Here is a 20,660-nt window from a genome sequence, read left to right on the forward strand (position 1 = left end):
GTGCTCTTCCAGTAGAGAAAACATGATAAAGTGCCCTCTAGGGTGCCCTTCCAGTGGAGAAAACATGTTATAAGTGTCCTCTAGGGTGCCCTTCCAGTGAAGAAAACATGATAAAGCGCCCTTTAGGGTGCTCTTTCAGTAGAGAAAATGTGATGCAGTGCACTCTAGAGTGCCCTTCCAGTGGAGAAAACCAAAATAACATGCCTTCTAGGGTGTCCTTCCAGTAGAGAAAAGGTAATGAAGTGCCCTCTATGGTGGCTTTAATATTGAGAAAGCATGATGCAGTGCCAGTATAGGCTGCCCTACATGCTATAAAACTTTCTGTGTGCTGGTGCCCCACTGCATGCAGCTGGTGCCCCACTGCATGCAGCTGGTGGACCCACTGCATGCAGCTGGTGCCCTTGTAAAAAACCTTCGCCCCTGCTCCTCAGACAGGCTGAGTCCGCCCCTGCTCATACCTAAAAGCACTCCCATGTTAAAATGTATGATTGGTGCAAACGTTGCAATTATAGTATTTAATGCCATGCGGATAACAATCAGAGTAGCCTGAAGTGGGCAAACGTGTTTTTCAAAAAACATTTTCTCATTCATTTCCTTATCAATGAGCCTCTTACAGTAAATGCCCTAGCTGTGTGTGTGTGTCTGTGCTGAGTCCTCATTGCATGTCTTCTTTGTTCTGGGTGGACCTTGGACTCAGTCCAACCTCCCGTGATATTTTTGGTCTGGCATGTGGTCGAACAGGCAAGCAAAGCGTACTCATTCTGAAAGTGAAAGTAAAATGAACCAGGGCAACAAGACTGGGTGTCTCTGTGTCGAGTAGGCAGTCCGACCAGTGTTCCACTAACAAGAGACGTCGCCTTGAAGAGGAGCGTGTCTGGTGAGTTTAACACGACATTGGCAGCGTGGTTTGTCGCATAGGAAAACCATCATATACATGTGTGTGTGTACATTAAGTTAGTGAGGTAGCAGCAGACACACGGTAGCTATAAATTAACCTACATTTCACAGTTTAATAAATGGTGGTTTGTTTGTTAAGTGTTGTATTTTTATGTTACTGAAGCAACAGTAGAAGTATGTGAATTGCTTAATGTCTGGACTCAGTCTATTCATTACAAGGTTGTTTTTACATCTAAAATCTCAACAAGTGGTGGCAGCTATGAAGTGTTGACAGTGCTTCTTCTTAAAGAATATAAAAAAAGGAACAGACATGTTATTGGGATCCACAGCTAAAGCACATGGTTTATTAACTGATCACATGCTTTTGCCAACACTAAGAATTGGCAAATATGCAACCTATGAGCAATCAACCAGTTGCTTATTGTGTTATGATTTCCACAAAGTATGAAGAAATCCCTTGAGTCAGCTCAGTTTGGGCTGTAGGATGTACAGTCCTGAGATGAAACCATAAAACAACAGATAGTGGTGGTGCTCATGTGTTATTTTGGACTTCTTGTAAATCATAAATCATTGTAATCATGTCGTTTTGCCATAACAATACAGTAAAAGTAAATGTTTGGGTAGCAGCTTGCACCATGATGCAACAAAACTATAGGGCTGAAACTACAGATTTATTTTCATTGTCAATTAATCTGTCGATTATTTTCTTGATTAATCAATTTGTTGTTTGGTCTATAAATGTCAGAAAATAGTGAAAAATGTTGCTCAAAGCCCAAAGTGACGTCTTCAAATGTCTTGTTTTGTCCACAGCTCAAAGATATGCAGTTTACTGTCATAGAGGAGGAAAGAAATCACCTTTTTTTTTTTACCTTTAAAAAATTAAACATGCTGTAGGCTGAATATTTTTGGCATCGTTTGGTAAAACTTACATAATAACCTTTCAGCATATTGTAATTCAAGTGTTCTAAGAGAAAACTAGACTTCTGCACTTCTTCATGGCTCTGTTTTCAGGCTTTGAAAAATCTAGCCTGTTAACGGGAGACTTTAATTATTATTAATTATTATTAATAATAATAATAATAATAATATATTTTATTTGGTGGTGCCTTTCAAGAAACTCAAGGACACCTTACAAAGATAAAAACACCTTACAAAGATAAGATTAGCCAATCACAGGTCATTTCAGAGAGAGCGTTCCTATTGGCTGTGCTCCGACTGGTGGGCAGTGCTTGGTATTTCCTCAACAGATCACAAACTTTCTCATTTTACAGCTAAACAGTACACTACAAGATGTTTCTGAAAACATTTTAGGCAGAAATAGGCATTACAGGAAGATAATATTGATTAATATTTGATCAGCGCTGCCTAGTTTGACCGTTTGATTGGGGTTTGAGAGTGATTGACAGCTGCTCAGAGACGACAGGCTCCAGCTCGGCTCTGATTGGTTGTTTTCCTCCGGTCTGTGAAATCTTGCAGATGCCATTAGGAGCAGCGGAGGACACAGGCACATTAATTTTTTCAGATTACCTGTCTCATGCACTACTGTCAGGATCCTAGGATAATAAAAATAACTTTTTTAATCATATTTGCTCCATTTCTACCCACTGCAGCTTTAATAGATTAACTACTAATCAATTAATTGTTGCAGCCCTAAACAAAACTTCATCAGATTGCTGTTAAAACATTTTAGACAGGGGAATGAATCACACCATAAAAAGAGCATATTTTCCACCTCTGATTCATGGGATAGTCAGCCCAACTGTTCTGGAAAAATATGTTGGTTTCTTCTACAATTAGACATAGAATATACTGTATTCCAAGCATGTTAATTATGAGGGCCTAAGCACAGAATAAAAATGTGGTTAATCTGGGTTTACCTCCTAAACCTGCAGTAGGCAGTATATTTTTGGCATCATTCTGCAGAAATTCTGGTCTATAAATGTCAGAAAATGGTGAAAAATGTTGACCAAAGCCCAATGTGACGTCTTCAAATGTCTTGTTTTGTCCACAGCTCAAAGATATGCAGTTTACTCTCATAGAGGAGTAAAAAAAAACAGAAAATATTCACATTTAAGAAGCTGGAATCAGATGATTTTGACTTTTTTTTTTTCAAAATTAAACCTGCAGTAGGCAGAATTTAACCTGCAGTAGGCAGTATATTGTTGGCATCATTGGGCAAAAGTTACATAATAACCTTTCAGCATTTCGTAATTCAAGTAATCTGAGAGAAAACTAGACATCTGCACGTCCTCATGGCTCTGTTTTCAGGCTTTAGAAAATCTAGCCCGTGACGGGGGACTCTGGCCAATCACAGGTCATTTCATTGAGAGAGAGCGTTCCTATTGGCTGTGCTCCATCCGGTCATGTGACCAGAACTTGCCGTTCCTTCACCAGATTTCACAATGGCGGCGACGTCACAAACTTTCTAATTTTACAGCTAAACCGCGCACTACAAGATGATTCTGAAAACATTTGAGGCGAGAAATAGGCATTAACGTAACATAATATTGATTCATATTTGATCAGCGCGGCCTAGTTTGACCGTTTGGTCGGAGTTCGCGAGTGATTGGCAGCCGGCTCTCATAGACAGCAGCTGGACAGATGACCTCAGATTATTGCAATATTTCTGGCATGGAAGGCAGCATAGCAAAAGAGCAATTGCAAAGAGCAAACTTGGCATGCGTTTATGCAAACATACTTTCTGTCCTCCGCCATTTATGTGCGTGTAGTGTCAGTTAGAAAAAAGGAAGTTGTGAAGGTGATGTAACGAGCTAGTCGGCCTTTGTATTGGCAACCTCACTGGGGGAGTTGAAATGAGTGACGTAAGGGTTGTGAAAGCTACTGAGTGATGATCATTATAGGTTTTCATTTGACTGTGCGATTGTAGACAGAGTGAAAGTTTCACATTGGCATCACAATGAAAGGGAGGACTGACTGACTGACATGTTGATAGATGTTTAATCTTTGCTGACTTTAAAACATTCCTCAAAGTTACTAACTGCAGCTTTAAGCGAATTTCATTAAAAGAATATTGGGGGTATTTGTCATACTCTTAATAGTCTTATAAAGTCTATTTGACATGTCGGAAAAACACAACATCAGCCAATATATAGTTAGTGGATTTTGAAGCTGTCAAATGTCAGTATGAATCGGGCCACAGTGTCAACTGTCAGCCTTCCACAACAGCACGGCTCATTGACCTCGCAGATGTTAAGCTTCAAGAGCTCTTGAGGAAGAGGCTGTGAGGACATTCAAACACTTTATACAGGAAGCCTTAAGCCTCTTGGGTCGCGACCTTCGCCCGTGAATGCAAAAGCACTCGCTTCACACGTTTAATAATATCTCTGTCACTATCATCACTTGTTCTTATAATCCATCCAGAGGCTTGGTAATCAGTTAAGGAAACACTGTTATTTTCGGAAAATAATACAAGCGATAATCCGATAATGCCGACTACGCAAATAACTCTTTAACATTATTGTCGGCATGTTGACTCTCTCCTCTCCAAACACGAGCTATGATATTGGGTGGTGAATCGTGCATAAAGCACTGCGCCAATGGCGGTTATAAAAAGGATGTATTGCCAATTTACAATGCTGAGCATTTAGAAATCTACTGCAACACGGAAGTAACCTTCAGAGAGTAAATAGATGAATCAAGATAGTTATCTGAACTGTAGTGAGCTACATGAAGGCAAAATATTTACATACTTACATATTCAAATTTCCCATGTTGTGCTGAAAAAAATTATATCAATTACTTGCTTGTGCTGTACAGTACTGAACTTATATACAGTACTGTACTTATACACACACATACGCTTATATATTATTGAGTCGAGGCCCCAGTAATAGGGAAAAATGACTCAGACCTCAGAGGGTTAAATGGAGAAAAGAATTACGATAGAACTCGTACCACTGAATGTCATTTTTGTTAAAACCACAACCACTATGTGCTGTGACCTGTCCCACATGACGGTGTGTGTAACTCCAGGGTTGGATTGACCTTTAGTCTCAGTTGGTGTTTAAGCAGGATGTGCTTTATATGTTCTGTGTGTTGCAATCAGCGTAGAAACTCGTAGATTAAATCCTGGCGTGGTTGCGTGGGGAGTGCAGATGTTTCTCCACTGTGAAGTGATTCAGACAGGCATCCTCCACCACACAGCTGCAGTGGCTCGATTATCCTGCAGGGAATTCACTTATGTTTTAAATGTTCTTGTATTTTGCCTCACCTTGTTATCCAGACTGTAGCTTGTAGCCTATGTGAATGAGTGTGAACTTCATATTTGTTTGTTTGAATTCCCAATCGTGCCCACAAACACAAGTTGCTCAGGGAAGCGGCGCTGTCCCTGCCCTTTTGTGTTGGCGTAATAGTGACCATTTCAAATGGAAAATCAAAACTTGTTTTCTGTTTTCGATCATGTGGCCGATCAAGCCGTACTCTAAATCAGTGGTTAAATGAGCTATTAAATACATTTTCTTTAATTAGCATAACTCATCAGTTTCATCAACATAAATAAAGTAATAACGTCTTGACAGATTCGCCAAGTGAAAGCAGATGCATAATATGGCTTGATTAATTCACTATGATAGTGCTAAAGCCAAAGTAATGATTTTGTTATTGTGGTTAATTAGATGTAATTTATGGTGATGTTAGATTACTGCTACGCCGCCTTGTTAATTCAAGTGAGAGCCTCCCTTTGTGTGCAAAAACAACAAAATGTTGTTTTTGAAAGGCTAAACGCCAACAAATATGGTTTGAAGCAGAATATTTAGTTAGTTTGGGCAACTATGTAGCGAAAAAATATGTTTTTAAATAGTTTTATATACAGACTTTTGTATAAATTATCCAGTAAGTGTGTTATTAGGATTTTAGTTATACATGAGCAAATCTAATTTTGACAACCTCAGACAAATCCTGGCACACCCCCTGTGACCTTTGGCGCCCCCCTAAGGGGGGCCCCGGACCCCAGGTTGGGAACCATTGCCCTAAATGATAACTGTGTCATGAACTGAATCAAGGTTCAAGGCAAAAGGTGGGAGATTACACATGTGATCAAAATAAACTGAGGGAAAGTAAGTAAAATAGTTACAAAATGGCAGTGGAGTGTGGCAACAAGTATCATCTGTAGTACGGAGGCTGCCTGGATAAAATGGCGCAGACAGGAATGCCAAGATGCCAAAAACCACAACCACACCAATATTTCATTGCAGGATTAGAGAGACTGAGTGAGCAACAAACCACGAGTCCAACACTTTACTTTCTGAAAGGGAACAAAAAAGAGCATAGGGGTCATCACAGATATTTGTTTTCTAGCTCTTTCGAACAGGATATTGCCTAACATCTGGCAACTCTTAAACTAACTGTTTTGATATAAATCTTTTGAGTGGACTTGATCTTTTTGACTTTCTCTTTCAGTATGACTAGTCTATCTTGATGTGTGGGACAAAGTGACATTTCAAGTGCAAGTAAACACAAACACTTTGAAAGCTAGTGGGAAACTGATCAAACAGGTTTCTGAGTCCCGGCCTCATGTTAGACCGCCAGTTACAATATGAGCAACTTCTAGAAACAACAGAAGCAAACTTGCCTACATTTAGATACATGTTTATGTGACAAACAAGGTACCGTGCACTGCGGCGCCATGGTTTAACCAGCACCCACAATCACCAACCTCCTTGAGATTATATATAGCCAGTGAACAAACATTTTAGACAAGATGGCGTTGATAAGATCTTATTGTTGCCACATTCTCAAGGAATTAAATACAGACGGTACAAACAAAAGTCAAAATGGATTATATCTGCAGAGCCAGAATCATTTAAAAGTTCCACGTCAAAACAGATTTACAAAAGTGATTAGACATGTAGTAATGAGTGATCAAATGTCTTAACTTAGGATCGCATCTACTTTTCACTTTCTATTTTCTGTTTGTGCACCGTTCTTTTTCTTTCTTTTTTAAATCCACTCAAGGTACATGCGTTGCAAAAAAAAAGGGGGAATTTCTTCTCAGAGACTGTTTAATGCCTCGTAAATTTATACACACAGAGAACAATGTATTCTCTGGAGACTTTGCTTCCTCTTGCTGCTTAACTGCAGTCCCTTTTGGTAAAAACTGTATGTTGCAGCTTATAAACTGACCTGACAAATCTTTCTAGCTAAATCTGTCTCTGTTTAGGGAAACACATGTTATAGATTATTGGCTGTATTTCATGACGTAGCCTGAGACTTTTGTTTCACTCTTTCATAGTGTAGCAGAATACAAAGGTTGTGCAAAGGTGAATTGTTTTTGAACTAATAGTATGCTGTGCACATACTCCGCAGCAGAGCCATTTTGGCTTCACGCGCCACTGAGCAACTTTTATAGAAATGAACAGGAGCCCGCATCCAACGCTGTACCCAGTCCTGTTTAGACATTCACGGAACTGAGTGGTCATAAACAACAACCCCAAAGAAATTAGTTTATACTGATGTAAACACTGAGACAAGACACAGGCCTTCAAACATAAATAAAACAAAACTGAATTAGTACATAACTCAGCAACAGATAAAGTTATGGACATCATTCTCACTCCTTTCACTTCTTTCCACTTACATTTCATGCAGCATTACAGCCCCAGTTTGTTTGTTTTTCCGGTGCTTTGTGTGTGCCAGGTGAGGGTAATTCACCCTCTCTCGAACAAAAAGACACATGCGTGCGAGGTATCTAGCCTATTTATTGTTTTCACCCGGTAGGCATGGTAATGTCAAGTTACAAAGGAGAACAAAAATGAAAACAGAGACTTAGAGATAGAGCTCAAATGATGAGAATCTTTCTAGTTGGCTGGATGGTATAAGGAAACCAGACAAGAGAACACAAGGGTTCGGCAGTCAGAGCAGCTAAAACACAAGTCAGCTTTGCACAATTTTGGTTGCAAAAACTCTCGCGAGACTCGCTGCCCGTCAACCCATCCTAACCTTAACTATTAGAGGTCAATGCCTAACCTTAACTATTAGAGGTCAGTGCCTAACCTTAACTATTAGAGGTCAATGCCTAACCTTAACTATTAGAGGTCAATGCCTAACCTTAACTATTAGAGGTCAGGGCCTAACCTTAACTATTAGAGGTCAATGCCTAACCTTAACTATTAGAGGTCAGGGCCTAACCTTAACTATTAGAGGTCAGTGCCTAACCTTAACTATTAGAGGTCAGGGCCTAACCTTAACTATTAGAGGTCAATGCCTAACCTTAACTATTAGAGGTCAATGCCTAACCTTAACTATTAGAGGTCAGTGCCTAACCTTAACTATTAGAGGTCAGTGCCTAACCTTAACTATTAGAGGTCAGTGCCTAACCTTAACTATTAGAGGTCATTGCCTAACCTTAACCATCTCACGAGAGTTTCACAAATTATGGTTTACCTTCTAGACACGACCCTGTCGCAAAGATGACCGCATCGAATATAACAGAATATAGTTAAGTTTCACCGCTGCTCATTTTTGAAAGGCCACCACAAGAAAATATGTTCTTTGTTTAGATTATCAAACGGACAATGAATTATATATGTTTGTTTCCTTTGTTCCAGAAATAAACGTAGATGTTTGTGTACGGCTGGTCCTGGCTTCCTTCCCTGTAGCTCCTGGTTCGATTTCTTGCTACTACTAGCAGCTAGTCTGCTGTCCAAAATACAATCTTAATCCAATTGGAACTACAAACCCCAGATCCCAGTGCTATGATAAAGGCGGAGTAAAACAACCCAGTTTTCCATTTATAGACATTTTTGCAGTGGCGGCCCTCAAGCCTTCATTTCCCCCGGGACATTGAGACCCGGTGTGCAGACAGAACTGCATAGTGTAAACCAGTCCTATCGCAGATGGTGTCATTATTCTATAGAGATTACACTGTGCGATCAATATTTACTTAAGTTAAAGCAAAAAAAGTTGTCTATTGCCACTTTCAGTATCAGTTTGAGTATTGGGTTGTCCTCCATGCAAGATCTAGTGTCTAAAAGCTTTTTGTGTTTCCCCTGGGTTTAGTAAAGAACAAGTTATTGTGATGGATGATGAGCTGCAAATTGTTCTTTGTGCATTCACTAATTTGTGTCATTGATCGTGGTCCAATGGAAATAAGTGCTTTCAGACAAACAAACACCCATGAGACTATTGTTAACTTGGTTTTCTTTTTAGTCATCATTCTGTAAATAACCTGAATGAATCTTGACAGTTTAAAAAAATAAATATGAGTTAATTACGTCACAGGGGAAACTATTGACGTGAAAAGGTTACAGTCTCTATTTTTGTTCGGGCATACCGTCGCTGGGTTTTCCCCCAGGAAATGGTTTAGCCAAGGTGGTGTGAAACTCAGTTGACCTATGACTAGTTTTGTTAATGAAGATAATGATAATAATAATAATAATGCCGTGGGAAATTGCTCATCTACTCTTTCCCTCTGAAGGTTCATGTTTTAGGGCATTTTCACACCCATAGATCGTTTGCTTTGGTCCAAATCAGTTGATGAGTTTGTAAACTTGGAGCGTTTTCCCCATGGTTCAGTTTATTTTCACACAGAGAACAATCCAAAATGCAATCTCTACAAACCACGGGAAAACAGACAACTTGCAACACACCCATATCCTGTTTACACCACTTTCAATACTTTGTTTTACTTGTATCATACTTTCAAGACATTTGATATTGCACAGGAAAAAAATCTGATTGTGTCAGAACAAAAATGAAAACAAAAAATATTATTCTGTACCTGTATCTTAACAGCATCTGCCACAACACAGCAGCTGAAGGCCACACACAGTCATATATGAGGGTGGCAGTTTAGTTATGGGTTCCATCTGCAGGGAGACATGCATTGTAAAACCAGTAATCTTGTCCAACCAGCACAACACAGTTGTAAAACACGCTTGCACTACACACTGTCTTAGTTTTTGCAGTACAATTTGCAGTACCACCTGGAACACCATGGTTGATGGTTACATTTTATAGGGATGTGGCCAGAGATAATCATTTTTAATAATTACAGAAAAATAAAGAAAACAGAAAATGTACAAAATATACAGCCAGCAAAACACCAGATTGGATATTTAATTAGAACTGCAATGATTTATTGATTAGTTGTCAACTAGTCAGCTAATCGCCAACAATTTTGATAATCGTTTAATCGGTTTGACTCATTTAAAAAAAAAAAAAGATTTCTGATTGCAGCTTCTTAAATGTGAATATTTTCTGGTTTCTTTACTCCTCTACGACAGTAAACTGAATATCTTGGAATTCAATTAACAAACTGTCAAAGCGTGTTGGTGGGGAGAGTGCTGCCTTTCACCAGCCTCTAACACGCTGACCTCTAATGCATAATAATAGATATGTCCTAATAATCCTATCACATATCTAGGTGGTGCTATGCTCCTCTGGCCACAAGAATACCAAAATTGCCCTTGGTGTACACTAGGGCTGCACAATTAATACAATTTTAGGAGGCGCAATATTTGTTAAAGGCGAAATATGTGTCAAAATACCATTTTAAATTAAATATTGTCGTGCTGCAGAGATGTCCTGGCCTACACATCATATTCTACAAACTTATAGAAAACTTCTTTGTTTGGTACAGATTCCTGCAAAAATAACACCATAATCATTTTAATATGTTTTTCAATGAAAATGAGAAAGAAAATATTTAAAAATGATCATCCCCTGTAATATCGCAAAACATATCGCAATTGCAATATTTGTTAAAATAATCGCAATTAGATATTTTTTCAAAATCGTGCAGCCCTAGTGTACACGGTGAACTTGACTGCCCTTTGCAGAAATGAATCCTCTGCGAGTTAAAACATGTGTTACATTTTATCTGATCCCCACATTAAGAATTGTTTTTTTTTGTCATTTCAGGTAAATGAACATGGCCTCAATTGGTATCCTCCTTATTCTCACTGTCTACATCTATGTCAGCACAGGAAATGCAGAAGCAGGTAAATTCTGCTGTAATCGGAGAATGTTAAGTATGAAATGCTGCATGCTACTGACTTCTCATCCCTTTTTAAAAATATTTTCTTCTACAGCTTTTATAAATGTGGAATGCAAGGATGAAAAGGTGGGACAGTACGGCCAGCAGACACTGCTGGAGTGTGTCGTCAAAACCCTACAAAACGATGTAGAAATCCGGGTGGTCACTTGGAAGAAGAAAGACCAAAAAGACCAAAGACCCTTACTGCTTTTTAACAGAGGACTACCTGAGCCTAAGCCAGGCTATTCGTTTGCTGAGCCGTCCTGGAATGTCAGAAACATGAACGTCTCGCTGCTCATCACCAACACTGCAGTAGAGCACCAGGGAGATTATACATGCATGGTGATAACAGACAGCGGTGATGGCTCGAGCAGCATCAGCCTTAAAGTCACAGGTGAGCCGTGGTTAATTTTCGTTGAGTAAAGTTGTTTCTGTGAACGTTAATGTGTTCTAGTTACAAACAGAAAATGATCTTTAAAAAGATTTAATTGTTGCCTTAATGAAGTGAAGATTATTTGTTTAGAGATCCAGGGGACTTTCCTGGCCTCTCAGATTGGTATTTCCCTTTGTCTTTACTTACTTTCAGTATCGTTGTTACAAATAATCACATCCAGATATGCCTGTTCTAGGAGCAAGTTCCTTCATTGTTTGTCTTGCTTTCCACATATTGTACACTTCAAGTATAATGGTCAAATCATTTGATGATACTTTATTGGTGTCATTTGATTGACGTCATGGAGCAATATTCAGCTTAATGACCAGGTTTGTTTTCCGTTTACTTTTTGCAGCCAAATACAACAAACCAACCCTACGCTCCAACCCTGAGAAGATAACTCCAAATGCAGACGTTACCCTGACGTGTGAATCCAAAGGTGGCTACCCAAAAGGCGAACTTCGCTGGTTTGATGAGCACAACAAAACAAAGAACTCTCAAACGGAGGCGAAGCAGACAGAAAATGGTCTGTTTAACCTCTCAAGCAATCTGACTTTGGAGCATGGATCCATGGGCTCCAAATACACCTGCAGAGTGTTCAATGCCAGTGGAGGCAAAGAGGATGAAGAGGTTGTAGTACTGCCCTCACTACAACGTGGAGGTATTTGCTTCACACAGTGATATATCATACAGTAATTTCAGCCACTGTTACATGTGAGGTCATGCTTTACCTGAAATCTGAAGCAAGGCATGTCACTACAGTTACATACACAGACCCTTGTTTAGGATTGTGCAACTCAGAGGAATTTGAGCCTACGGTAGTGCATGTTTTGTGTTGGCATGGAAGGTTGTAGAGGGCTGAATCTTTCAACAGAAACCAGAGAGTGAACGCTGTAGTCTTAAAGGAACAGTGTGTAACATTTCAGGGGATCATCAGATTAGCAGAAATGGAATATAATGTTCAGCACTATGTTTTCATTAGTGTATAATCACCTGAAACTAAGAATCGTTGTGTTTTCGTTAGCTTAGAATGAGCCCTTCATATCTATATAGGGAGAAGGTCCTCTTCACGGAGTCCGTCATGTTGCTCTGCCATGTTCCTACAGTAGCCCAGAACGGACAAACCAAACACTGGCTCTGGAGAGAGCCTTTTGCATTTTTACGTTACCTGAAAGCCACCGTAGTTCTCCGACACATGAGCCGCAGAGTGCAAAACTGTGGTACCGCCAGCCACCGTCTGACTTCCGTTGCTGGAGTTATTATAGTAAGGATGGCCTCTGAGCGAGGCGAACGCCGCTACGATGGTTTTGCACTTGGCGGCTCACGTTACTGCAGTAATGGAAAGGGAGGAGTGAGCGGAGGGGTTCTCAGTTGGTTGCCATTTGCAACCACACCACTAGATGCCCTCAAATCCTACACACTGTACCTTTAAGGAGCTTGTTGGTCACTGTCGCTGGTCAGTCACGTAGTGTGAAAACCACGACGACTTAAAGACTCCCAATTACAAGAAAGCAAGTTGTGTAGTGTGAACAGTACTGTGATCTGACGACTTTGAAAGTCTTCTAGTAAGAACTTGGCTTAAATTTGACCTGAAATCTTTCCAAAAACTTCAAAACAATTCTCCTCACAAAGAAGGAAAACTATGCATGCAGGCCTGATAAGACTGGGTGCTTCATGTGTCATGTTTGTGTAGCTGAGCTGTTATTGAAGCTCTCACAGCTGCCACTACAGCAAGAGGACATTTTTGATGTCCAACTTTTGCCGACCCCTCTGAGAGTAAAAGTGAAAGTGATGTATGTTGCTAAAGTATTTCAGGGGGGACTTCCCATCAGGCCATGCATGCCTCATTTTAACAACTTGCATCTTTACTTTTTTTTGGTAATGACGTGATAGCATTAAATCTTTGTCATTCAATTTGTTTATCCAGTATTGGACGGCCGGAAAGAGGTGGATTCAGCCACCAAAATAGCCGCTCCTGCGTTTGTCATCGGATCGCTGATCGTAGGGTTGCTGATCGTGATGCTGTGGTATTATAGAAGGCGATCTCAACGTGAGTACCTACACAGGCCCTCTTTTGGCTGTTGGTCAAAATGAACCAATAACTATCTTTTTGATTATTGAGTAATACACATATAAAAGGTACAAAGAAGATTAACAAATGTTGCTAGTTTAATGTAGTATTTCCTTCTTCCTCTAAGGAACGAGATTTCGCTCACATTCACCATTTCAGACTACACAGTCAGCAAAAAACAAATACACTCACAGTTTTTATTGACATCTTGTGGACTTAAATGAAAATATTGGAGTCGCTTTGAACAAAAGCTTCTGCCAAATGTATGTAACGTAGTGCAACATTATGGAAGACCTCTCATTAAACCTGCAGTAGGCAAAATGTTTTTGGCATCATTCGGCAAAAATTCCATAATAACCTTTCAGCATATTGTAATTCAAGTGTTCTGAGAGAAAACTAAACTTCTGCACTTCCTCATGGCTCTGTTTTCAGACCTTAAAAAATCGTGACGGGAGATTTCGGCTAATCACAGGTCATTTCAGAGAGTCTCGCAAACTCCGATTAAACGGTCAAACTATGCAACACTGATCAAATATGAATTAATATTCTGTTACTGTAATGCCTATTTCTCACCTCAAATGTTTTTAGAAACATCTTGTAGTGTACTGTTTAGCTGTAAAATGAGAAGGTTTGCTCCAGCGTGTGGGCGGTGCTTGGTATTTCCTCATTTTACAGCTAAACAGTACACTACAAGATGTTTCTGAAACATTTGAGGCAAGAACATTACATATAGGCATTACAGTAACAGAATATTGATTCATATTTGATCAGCGCTGCCTAGTTTGACCGTTTGATCGGAGTTTGCGAGTGATTGACAGCTGCTCAGAGACGGCAGGCTCCAGCTCGGCTCTGATTGGTTATTTTCCTCCGGTCTGTGAAATCTTGCATATGCCATTAGGAGCACCGGAGGACACAGAGACACACGATTTTTATTCAGATTACCTGTCTCATGCACCACTGTCAGGATATAGTGACCATTTTATAAAAAATAACTTTTCTTAATTATATTTGCTCCAATTCTACCTACTTCAGCTTTATCGCACACATTGTTGAGCTGCAATTTCCTTCACTGAAATATTCCAGGAGGGACGGTTCACAATTTTTCAAGTCTGTCTTAAAATAATAGGCAGGTGCATTGAGAGGTTTTGCTTGCTGTAATCATCCTTCCTCCTCATACTTCCTTTAAACTGTGATAAACTGTCTGTGACTTGCAGTATTGCTGATCTACAGTGACCGAAATACAATAGCTATGTGACATTTCAATACTAACATTCTCAAATGTTACGTGATATTTTGTCAGTGGCTTTCTGTAAACAATAAAGAGCTAACAGGAAATAACCGTACCATAGATGAAAGTTTACACCACAGTAGGTGGAAATGGAAAAACCTGTAAATCCCCTGGCAAGCAGCCATATATTAACAATGGGAAAGTACACACTCTTTTATTGTGTTGGATCAAGGTGCAGCTACTGCAAACCTCTCGTCAGTCTAAAACAGTTGAGCAAAAACACTTTCCATCGTTAGACAGCGTTCTACAAAATGTCTCACAAAGATTGTTTACGTAAGCACAAGTCGATATCTGATTTTCATTCCTCATTTTCTTGACAGTGGCCCGGAGGCTCTCCACTGCACCCCTTATGGGTAGGTCCATCTTTGGACATGTTGTTGCTGTTTTTGTTCTAACTTCGGCTCTCTTTAGAGGTTCAAATAAAGGTTCTATCTATTGATCTTTCTATCTATCAGCAGTGCTTGAAGTGGAAATAAAATAAGTGACGGTACTCCCCTCATTCACATGTTAGCGTGCGTATCGGCCGGTATCGGCAATCTGTTGCTCATATTTATTTATTCATTATTTCTTTAAGCGTGTTATACTGAGTCAGTCATAATCAGCTGTGATTTTATTGCTATATTATTATACGTGGGCTACGCATCTCCTATAGTTGGCCTATAATACTCCAGTAATATTCCAGCTAAAGTATTATAGTGTTAAGGTGATGTGATTGTATATTTACTCGTAGTGTTAATACTTGAAGTGCTTTCCTGTCTTATTTGTAGCCTATAGTATCGCTCTATAATACATTATAGGATGCCTATTGCCTGAAATCAACACCAGCCAGCCAGACAGGCCAAACACCCAAAAAGCTTAAAGATAAAACTTGCTGTAGTTAAATGATTATTCATTTATTATTTATCACAGCCTTCGTCTGAACATTTCATTCTTCTGGAAATGTTTCCCCTGTAAAATCATATTCTGTAAATCAAATGAGCAAATTCAGAAAACTTTTAAATAATGTTACATCAATTATATTTGTTCACAAATTAAAAAAAAAAAAAAGTTATGATGAACAGTAACGCTAATTATTTTACAAAAAGGATGTGAACATTGTGCCGATAAATTACAGCACCCTCGTTCTCATCCCCCGTGCCGTGCCGTGCCGTGCCGTGCCGTGCCGTGCCATGTGTCGGCTCGTCCAGATGCTCTCTACATACGGCTTATGCAAAAATGCTGGCTCTGCGCTATTATGATTCATCATTATCTCATCATATACCTCAGAGAACCTGATATGGAAAGGACAGAAAAGAATAGAGTGAGTGAGATGTGCCGGTGCGCAAGAAAAAAATCATGGTGCACCAAAGTGCCTGTAACGTCTACCCATTTCAAGCACTGCTATCAGCCAGTTTTACCTGCCACAAACACTAAATATTTGCTACAGACCTTCTGTAGTAATGAGTGGTTTAGTCGGCTAAAATGAATCTAAAAGACACATCTTTTTTAAAACCTTCTGCTAATAATTGACTGAGTGGCCTCCTGGACTGCATATTTTGAGTCAACATGAAACCAAACTCACTCACCACAAACAGGTTTCTGATCTCATTCCAAAGCCTGTTAAGGCATGTACTCCCGCTGTGTTTTGAACCTTGTTCCTTAACCCAGTTGGAGCACATGTTAACTGTCTCTGCACTATCAGCGTATGTAAACTGCTCACTGGGACAGTGACATTTTTTAACTACGCTGGATATAGATTTAGTCTTTTCTCATGGCTTGTGTGAAACTGGGCTTGGTTACTAATCACTTTTTAAATCTAACCTGACACTGCCTATGCTTGCATGTCACAAACTTAAGCTTAATATGGTGATGGTTTGACACCCACCCATTGTAACCCACAGAATCTAAAAAAATCTGTTAATTTGTTCCAGGAAACCATCGCGGGGTCCCAACATATGAGCCAGATGTTGAGGAAGGTATGTGTAAATTACAATATTTTGACCAGCTGTGTCTAACTAATAGAGCTTTGTTTTATTACAGTTTTCAAATGCACTCTGTAAGATTTAAATCAGGCTTTTAAATTAAATCTTTTTGCAGGTGATCTTCAGGAGAAAGGAGACAACCATGCCTGAGGTAATTATAATGCTCCAAGCAAACAATTGAAAAGATTAGTTTCTCCTCTTTCTTTATGTGTGTATTGGCTACGAGACAGGATCAGATATCTAAAAGCTCTCTTCCTCTGCAGGAGACACTGCAGGTCACATGCTGAATTACTGGCAACCTCTGAAATCAATACTTCCTTGTTGCACTATATCATTGTACTTTTCCCAATTGCAAACAACTGTCTATAACCAGGGATAACTTGTATTACTGTGATTTTTCAGAGGAACTTTAAGTGCTTTGTTCACTAAAGCTTATTAACTGAACACTTTTTAATCAAGTCAAAATCTAAAGAAAGATCTCGACTGATTTATGAATCAGTGACGGATAACTAGAAGGCCGGGGGTCGTGTTCAGGCCCCGTGAACTTAAAACTCTGACAACCACACCAGGAGCAATGTGTGACACCACCGAAAACCAACTTGATAGGGAATTTAGGACGTTAGTGAATGTCTGATATGTTTTGGTGGTTTGAGGAACAATTCTGTTTCATTTCGCCCACGCAGTAACTGTACAGTAGCCTTTGGCAGCTTGGCTTCTCACTTCCTCTTGTCATATTAAATCAACATTACCAGGAACACGCTGAATCGTGCTATTAGGATAGGAAGTTATGTATGTATCTGTGTTTGCGTTTGTGTGTGCATGTGTGATTTTACAGAATATTGTTTTGTGTCGATTTATTATTAATGCAAATTGTGAGCTTGTAGCACGCCGAGTTCAGCCACCAGAGTGAAGATACTGGAATCATATGAAATTAGAAAAAACCTAAGGAATCCATTGGTACCAACCATGTCATACTAGGTTGTCGCAAAGGAGGCTAAATAACGCTCCAAAGATGCACACAATTTTGATGAGGAAAACCTGTCATGGCCATTTTCAAAGGGGTCCCTTGACCTCTGACCTCAAAATATGTGAATGAAAATGGGTTTGAGTCTCCCCTTTACAGACATGCCCACTTTATGATGATCATGCAGTTTTGGAGCAAGTCATAGTCAAGTCAGCACACTGACACACTGACAGCTGTTGTTGCCTGTTGGGCTTCAGTTTACCATTTTATGATTTGAGCATATGTTTTTATGCTAAATGCAGTACCTGTGAGGGTTTCTGAACAATATTTGTCATTGTTTTGTGTTGTTAATTGATTTCCAGTAGTAAATATATACAGACATTTGCATAAGCTATCATATTTCCTCACTCCCATGTTGATAAGAGTATTAAATACTTGACAAATCTTCCTTTAAGGTACATTTTGAACATGTGAAATTATTAGATTATTTTGCAATTAATCACGATTAACTATGGACAACCTCGGGATTGATCACGATTATTTTTATAGATTGACAGCCCTAATTATTATTATTATTATTTTTCTTCAGAAATGTTGCAAATTTCCGTGAGATAGTACAATATAGACATGACATTTTCACCAATGATTGGAAGTTATATGCAACTTGTTGCTGCTCAACAAATATGACTATATATACACGTCAAGTTATAACTCTTACGCCACGACACATGTGGCCGTTAAGTCAACGAAAGTCAGCGTCCTGTTGCTCGCGCTCGCGCTTGTGCTCGCCCTACATAGACATGAACGAGCATCGGTCAAAACAGTGCGGCGACACACGTCAGCTAAAACCACAATATCACTCTATATTTCAGCTGCTTGGCAGTAATGTTAGCTGACCAGACGAAGGTCTCTCCATGAATCAATGCTGATACTGTGTTGTCCTGCTTCAGACTCCCGTCGTCTGCAGTGTGTAGTGTGCATGCATGTGAGAGGTGGAGCGGTTGAGAACGAGCAAGCAGGCAGGCAGAGGAGCAGAGACTCCGGCCCTGGAGACCGAAGCTACGGTCTCCCCTGTGTCTTCTGGCCGCGGTCGGGGGGGTAGAACAGGAAGAGTTAACACTGTTTTGCAAGACAGGCTTCACTAGATATAACTTAGCGGATTTAGTGCTTCCGTGTAGTTTGTGTTGGAACAGGGTAGCCACACGTGAGCATGGATGGTACACTGACCTGTGTAAGAAGTTACAAACAGTCCCTTTAACTTTAGAAGGGTGTGGCTCAGCATATCAATAAAATGAACTCCACAACAGTTGAGCCAAACACCTCGAAACATATAGGACACATCCACATCGGTAACTGAAACATACCCTGAAAGTTTCATTCAAATCGACCATTAGAGGGCGCCACAAATGCAACAGATTTGGTCGTAAATCAATGAGCATCTGTGTGATTGCCATAAAACTTGTTAGTTATCTTTAATGCAGGTGTTGGAAAGTGTCAAAAGTCGAGACTCGGTCTGTGTTGGCTCGCTTGCCGCTAGATTTCTTTTTTGCATTTTTTCCACATTCCACGACTTGATAAGTAGTTTTGCGAAGGTGTTAAAAGAAAAGACTATAGTTATACTATATTTGTCTTACTGTCAACAAATAGCAATGTGCTATAGTCTAAGCGTTTCGAGCTATTTTCAGTCCCAGATTATAAAGCATTTTTTTTTTTTTGCGCTAGTAAGTTTTTATGGCACCAGGTGGGATGGAATCAAAATGTCGAAATTTAAGGAGTGAACTCCTCATCACTAGATTGATCATAAAATGAGATACATGAGAATCTGTCTGACTCAGCTCAGCAGGTAACACTGAATGATTGATTTATATTGTGCATTGTGTTTTTTGTTTTGCGGTAAATTAGTCAGAGCATCATGTTGCAATGTGTGGAAAAAATGAAGTGTAGGCAGTGCCAGGTTCTTGGGGTAAAGCTTAGACTACAATGGAGCTGTGTGGCACAGAGGAATAAGCTATATCAGGCCTTATGTTGTATGGATTTGTTTTTTGATGGTTTTTGTCTTTTCATGCGATTTGTAGAAAAAAAATATATATATAGAGTATTGCCAGCTTTTATTCCGAAGTTTGTCCTGGTTTGAGAACACTTTGGTTATTTCCTGCTTAAAGACAAATAATAAAATCAACTGGTCTAACTAACTAAGTCCAGTGTTACCTCTCACTGCATGAGAACATTCAACACCAGCAAATTTCATATCCTTTTTCTAACCACTGAAAGTGCACTATATAAATGCTGGTCGCAACTTCCGCGTTTCACATGATCATCACATGTCACATACTTGCTATTGGAAAATATTTTGCGGTGCCCAAAACATGTTTGTGTTTCTCTAATTGTCTTCAATGAAATTTGGATTATGTAACTTTTGGCAGCGGTTTGCAACTTCACTGCCAAATCAATAGTTGGTTCACAATCCCAGAGAGGTTTTTGGTTTCAGTTCAGCCCTCATAGAAATAAGACACGTGATTTCTGGTCTGAGACCTGCTGTATAGGTCACATAGCTGTACTCAAAAGCTTTGTCCTGACACCACCAAAAAAAAAAGTTAAGAGCTTAGGCACCTTATCAACATTGGCACAGTGTGTGATTAATCTTGGTTATCTGACACAGAGCTATCAGCATTAATCATTGACTTTTTGGAAACAGAAAAACAACATTATTCAAATTTAAAAGGCTTTTAATTTGAAAGATTCTTCTGGAAATTGAAAATAACACAAATGTCCTTACAAAAAATTAACATAGGAGCTTGTGAGAACTGTTTTGTTTTTGGTTTTGTGTTTTGTATATATACTGTGTTTTTTATAAATCTGTGAAAATTGTGATTCTGTGTTTATCTGTGAATTTATGTTGTTGACCCAGGTTATCAGGTCCAAATGAAACCTGCCTCTGGACTACAGCCAGGCCAGACTTTTTTAATGACTTTACTCACTTTTGTGTTTTCATGATTAACATATACTGTTTGTTAAACACTGAATGAACTGATATGTGATTTTTCCATTTAAT

The 20,660-nt window shown here is 39.4% G+C and overlaps 1 protein-coding gene across 2 annotated transcripts; it reads left to right on the forward strand.

Annotated features, from left to right (window-relative positions):
- Nucleotides 1–724: 724 nt before the first annotated feature.
- On the forward strand, nucleotides 725–17,508 carry zgc:174863 (uncharacterized protein LOC100136852 homolog). Of its 2 annotated transcripts, XM_037765415.1 has the most exons (9): nucleotides 725–877; nucleotides 10,777–10,856; nucleotides 10,947–11,285; nucleotides 11,680–11,985; nucleotides 13,252–13,374; nucleotides 15,004–15,036; nucleotides 16,594–16,638; nucleotides 16,760–16,795; nucleotides 16,908–17,508. In XM_037765415.1, the coding sequence occupies exons 2-8, from the start codon at nucleotides 10,781–10,783 to the stop codon at nucleotides 16,792–16,794; spliced, it is 957 nt and encodes a 318-aa protein (XP_037621343.1). In that variant the 5' UTR covers nucleotides 725–877; nucleotides 10,777–10,780; the 3' UTR covers nucleotide 16,795; nucleotides 16,908–17,508. The 2 variants fall into 2 exon arrangements, with proteins under 2 accessions (XP_037621343.1, XP_037621344.1); XM_037765416.1 differs by lacking the exon at nucleotides 15,004–15,036.
- Nucleotides 17,509–20,660: the final 3,152 nt, after the last annotated feature.

Source organism: Sebastes umbrosus, chromosome 3 (assembly GCF_015220745.1).
Source record: "Sebastes umbrosus isolate fSebUmb1 chromosome 3, fSebUmb1.pri, whole genome shotgun sequence".
NCBI classification, from domain to species: Eukaryota; Metazoa; Chordata; class Actinopteri; order Perciformes; family Sebastidae; genus Sebastes; species Sebastes umbrosus.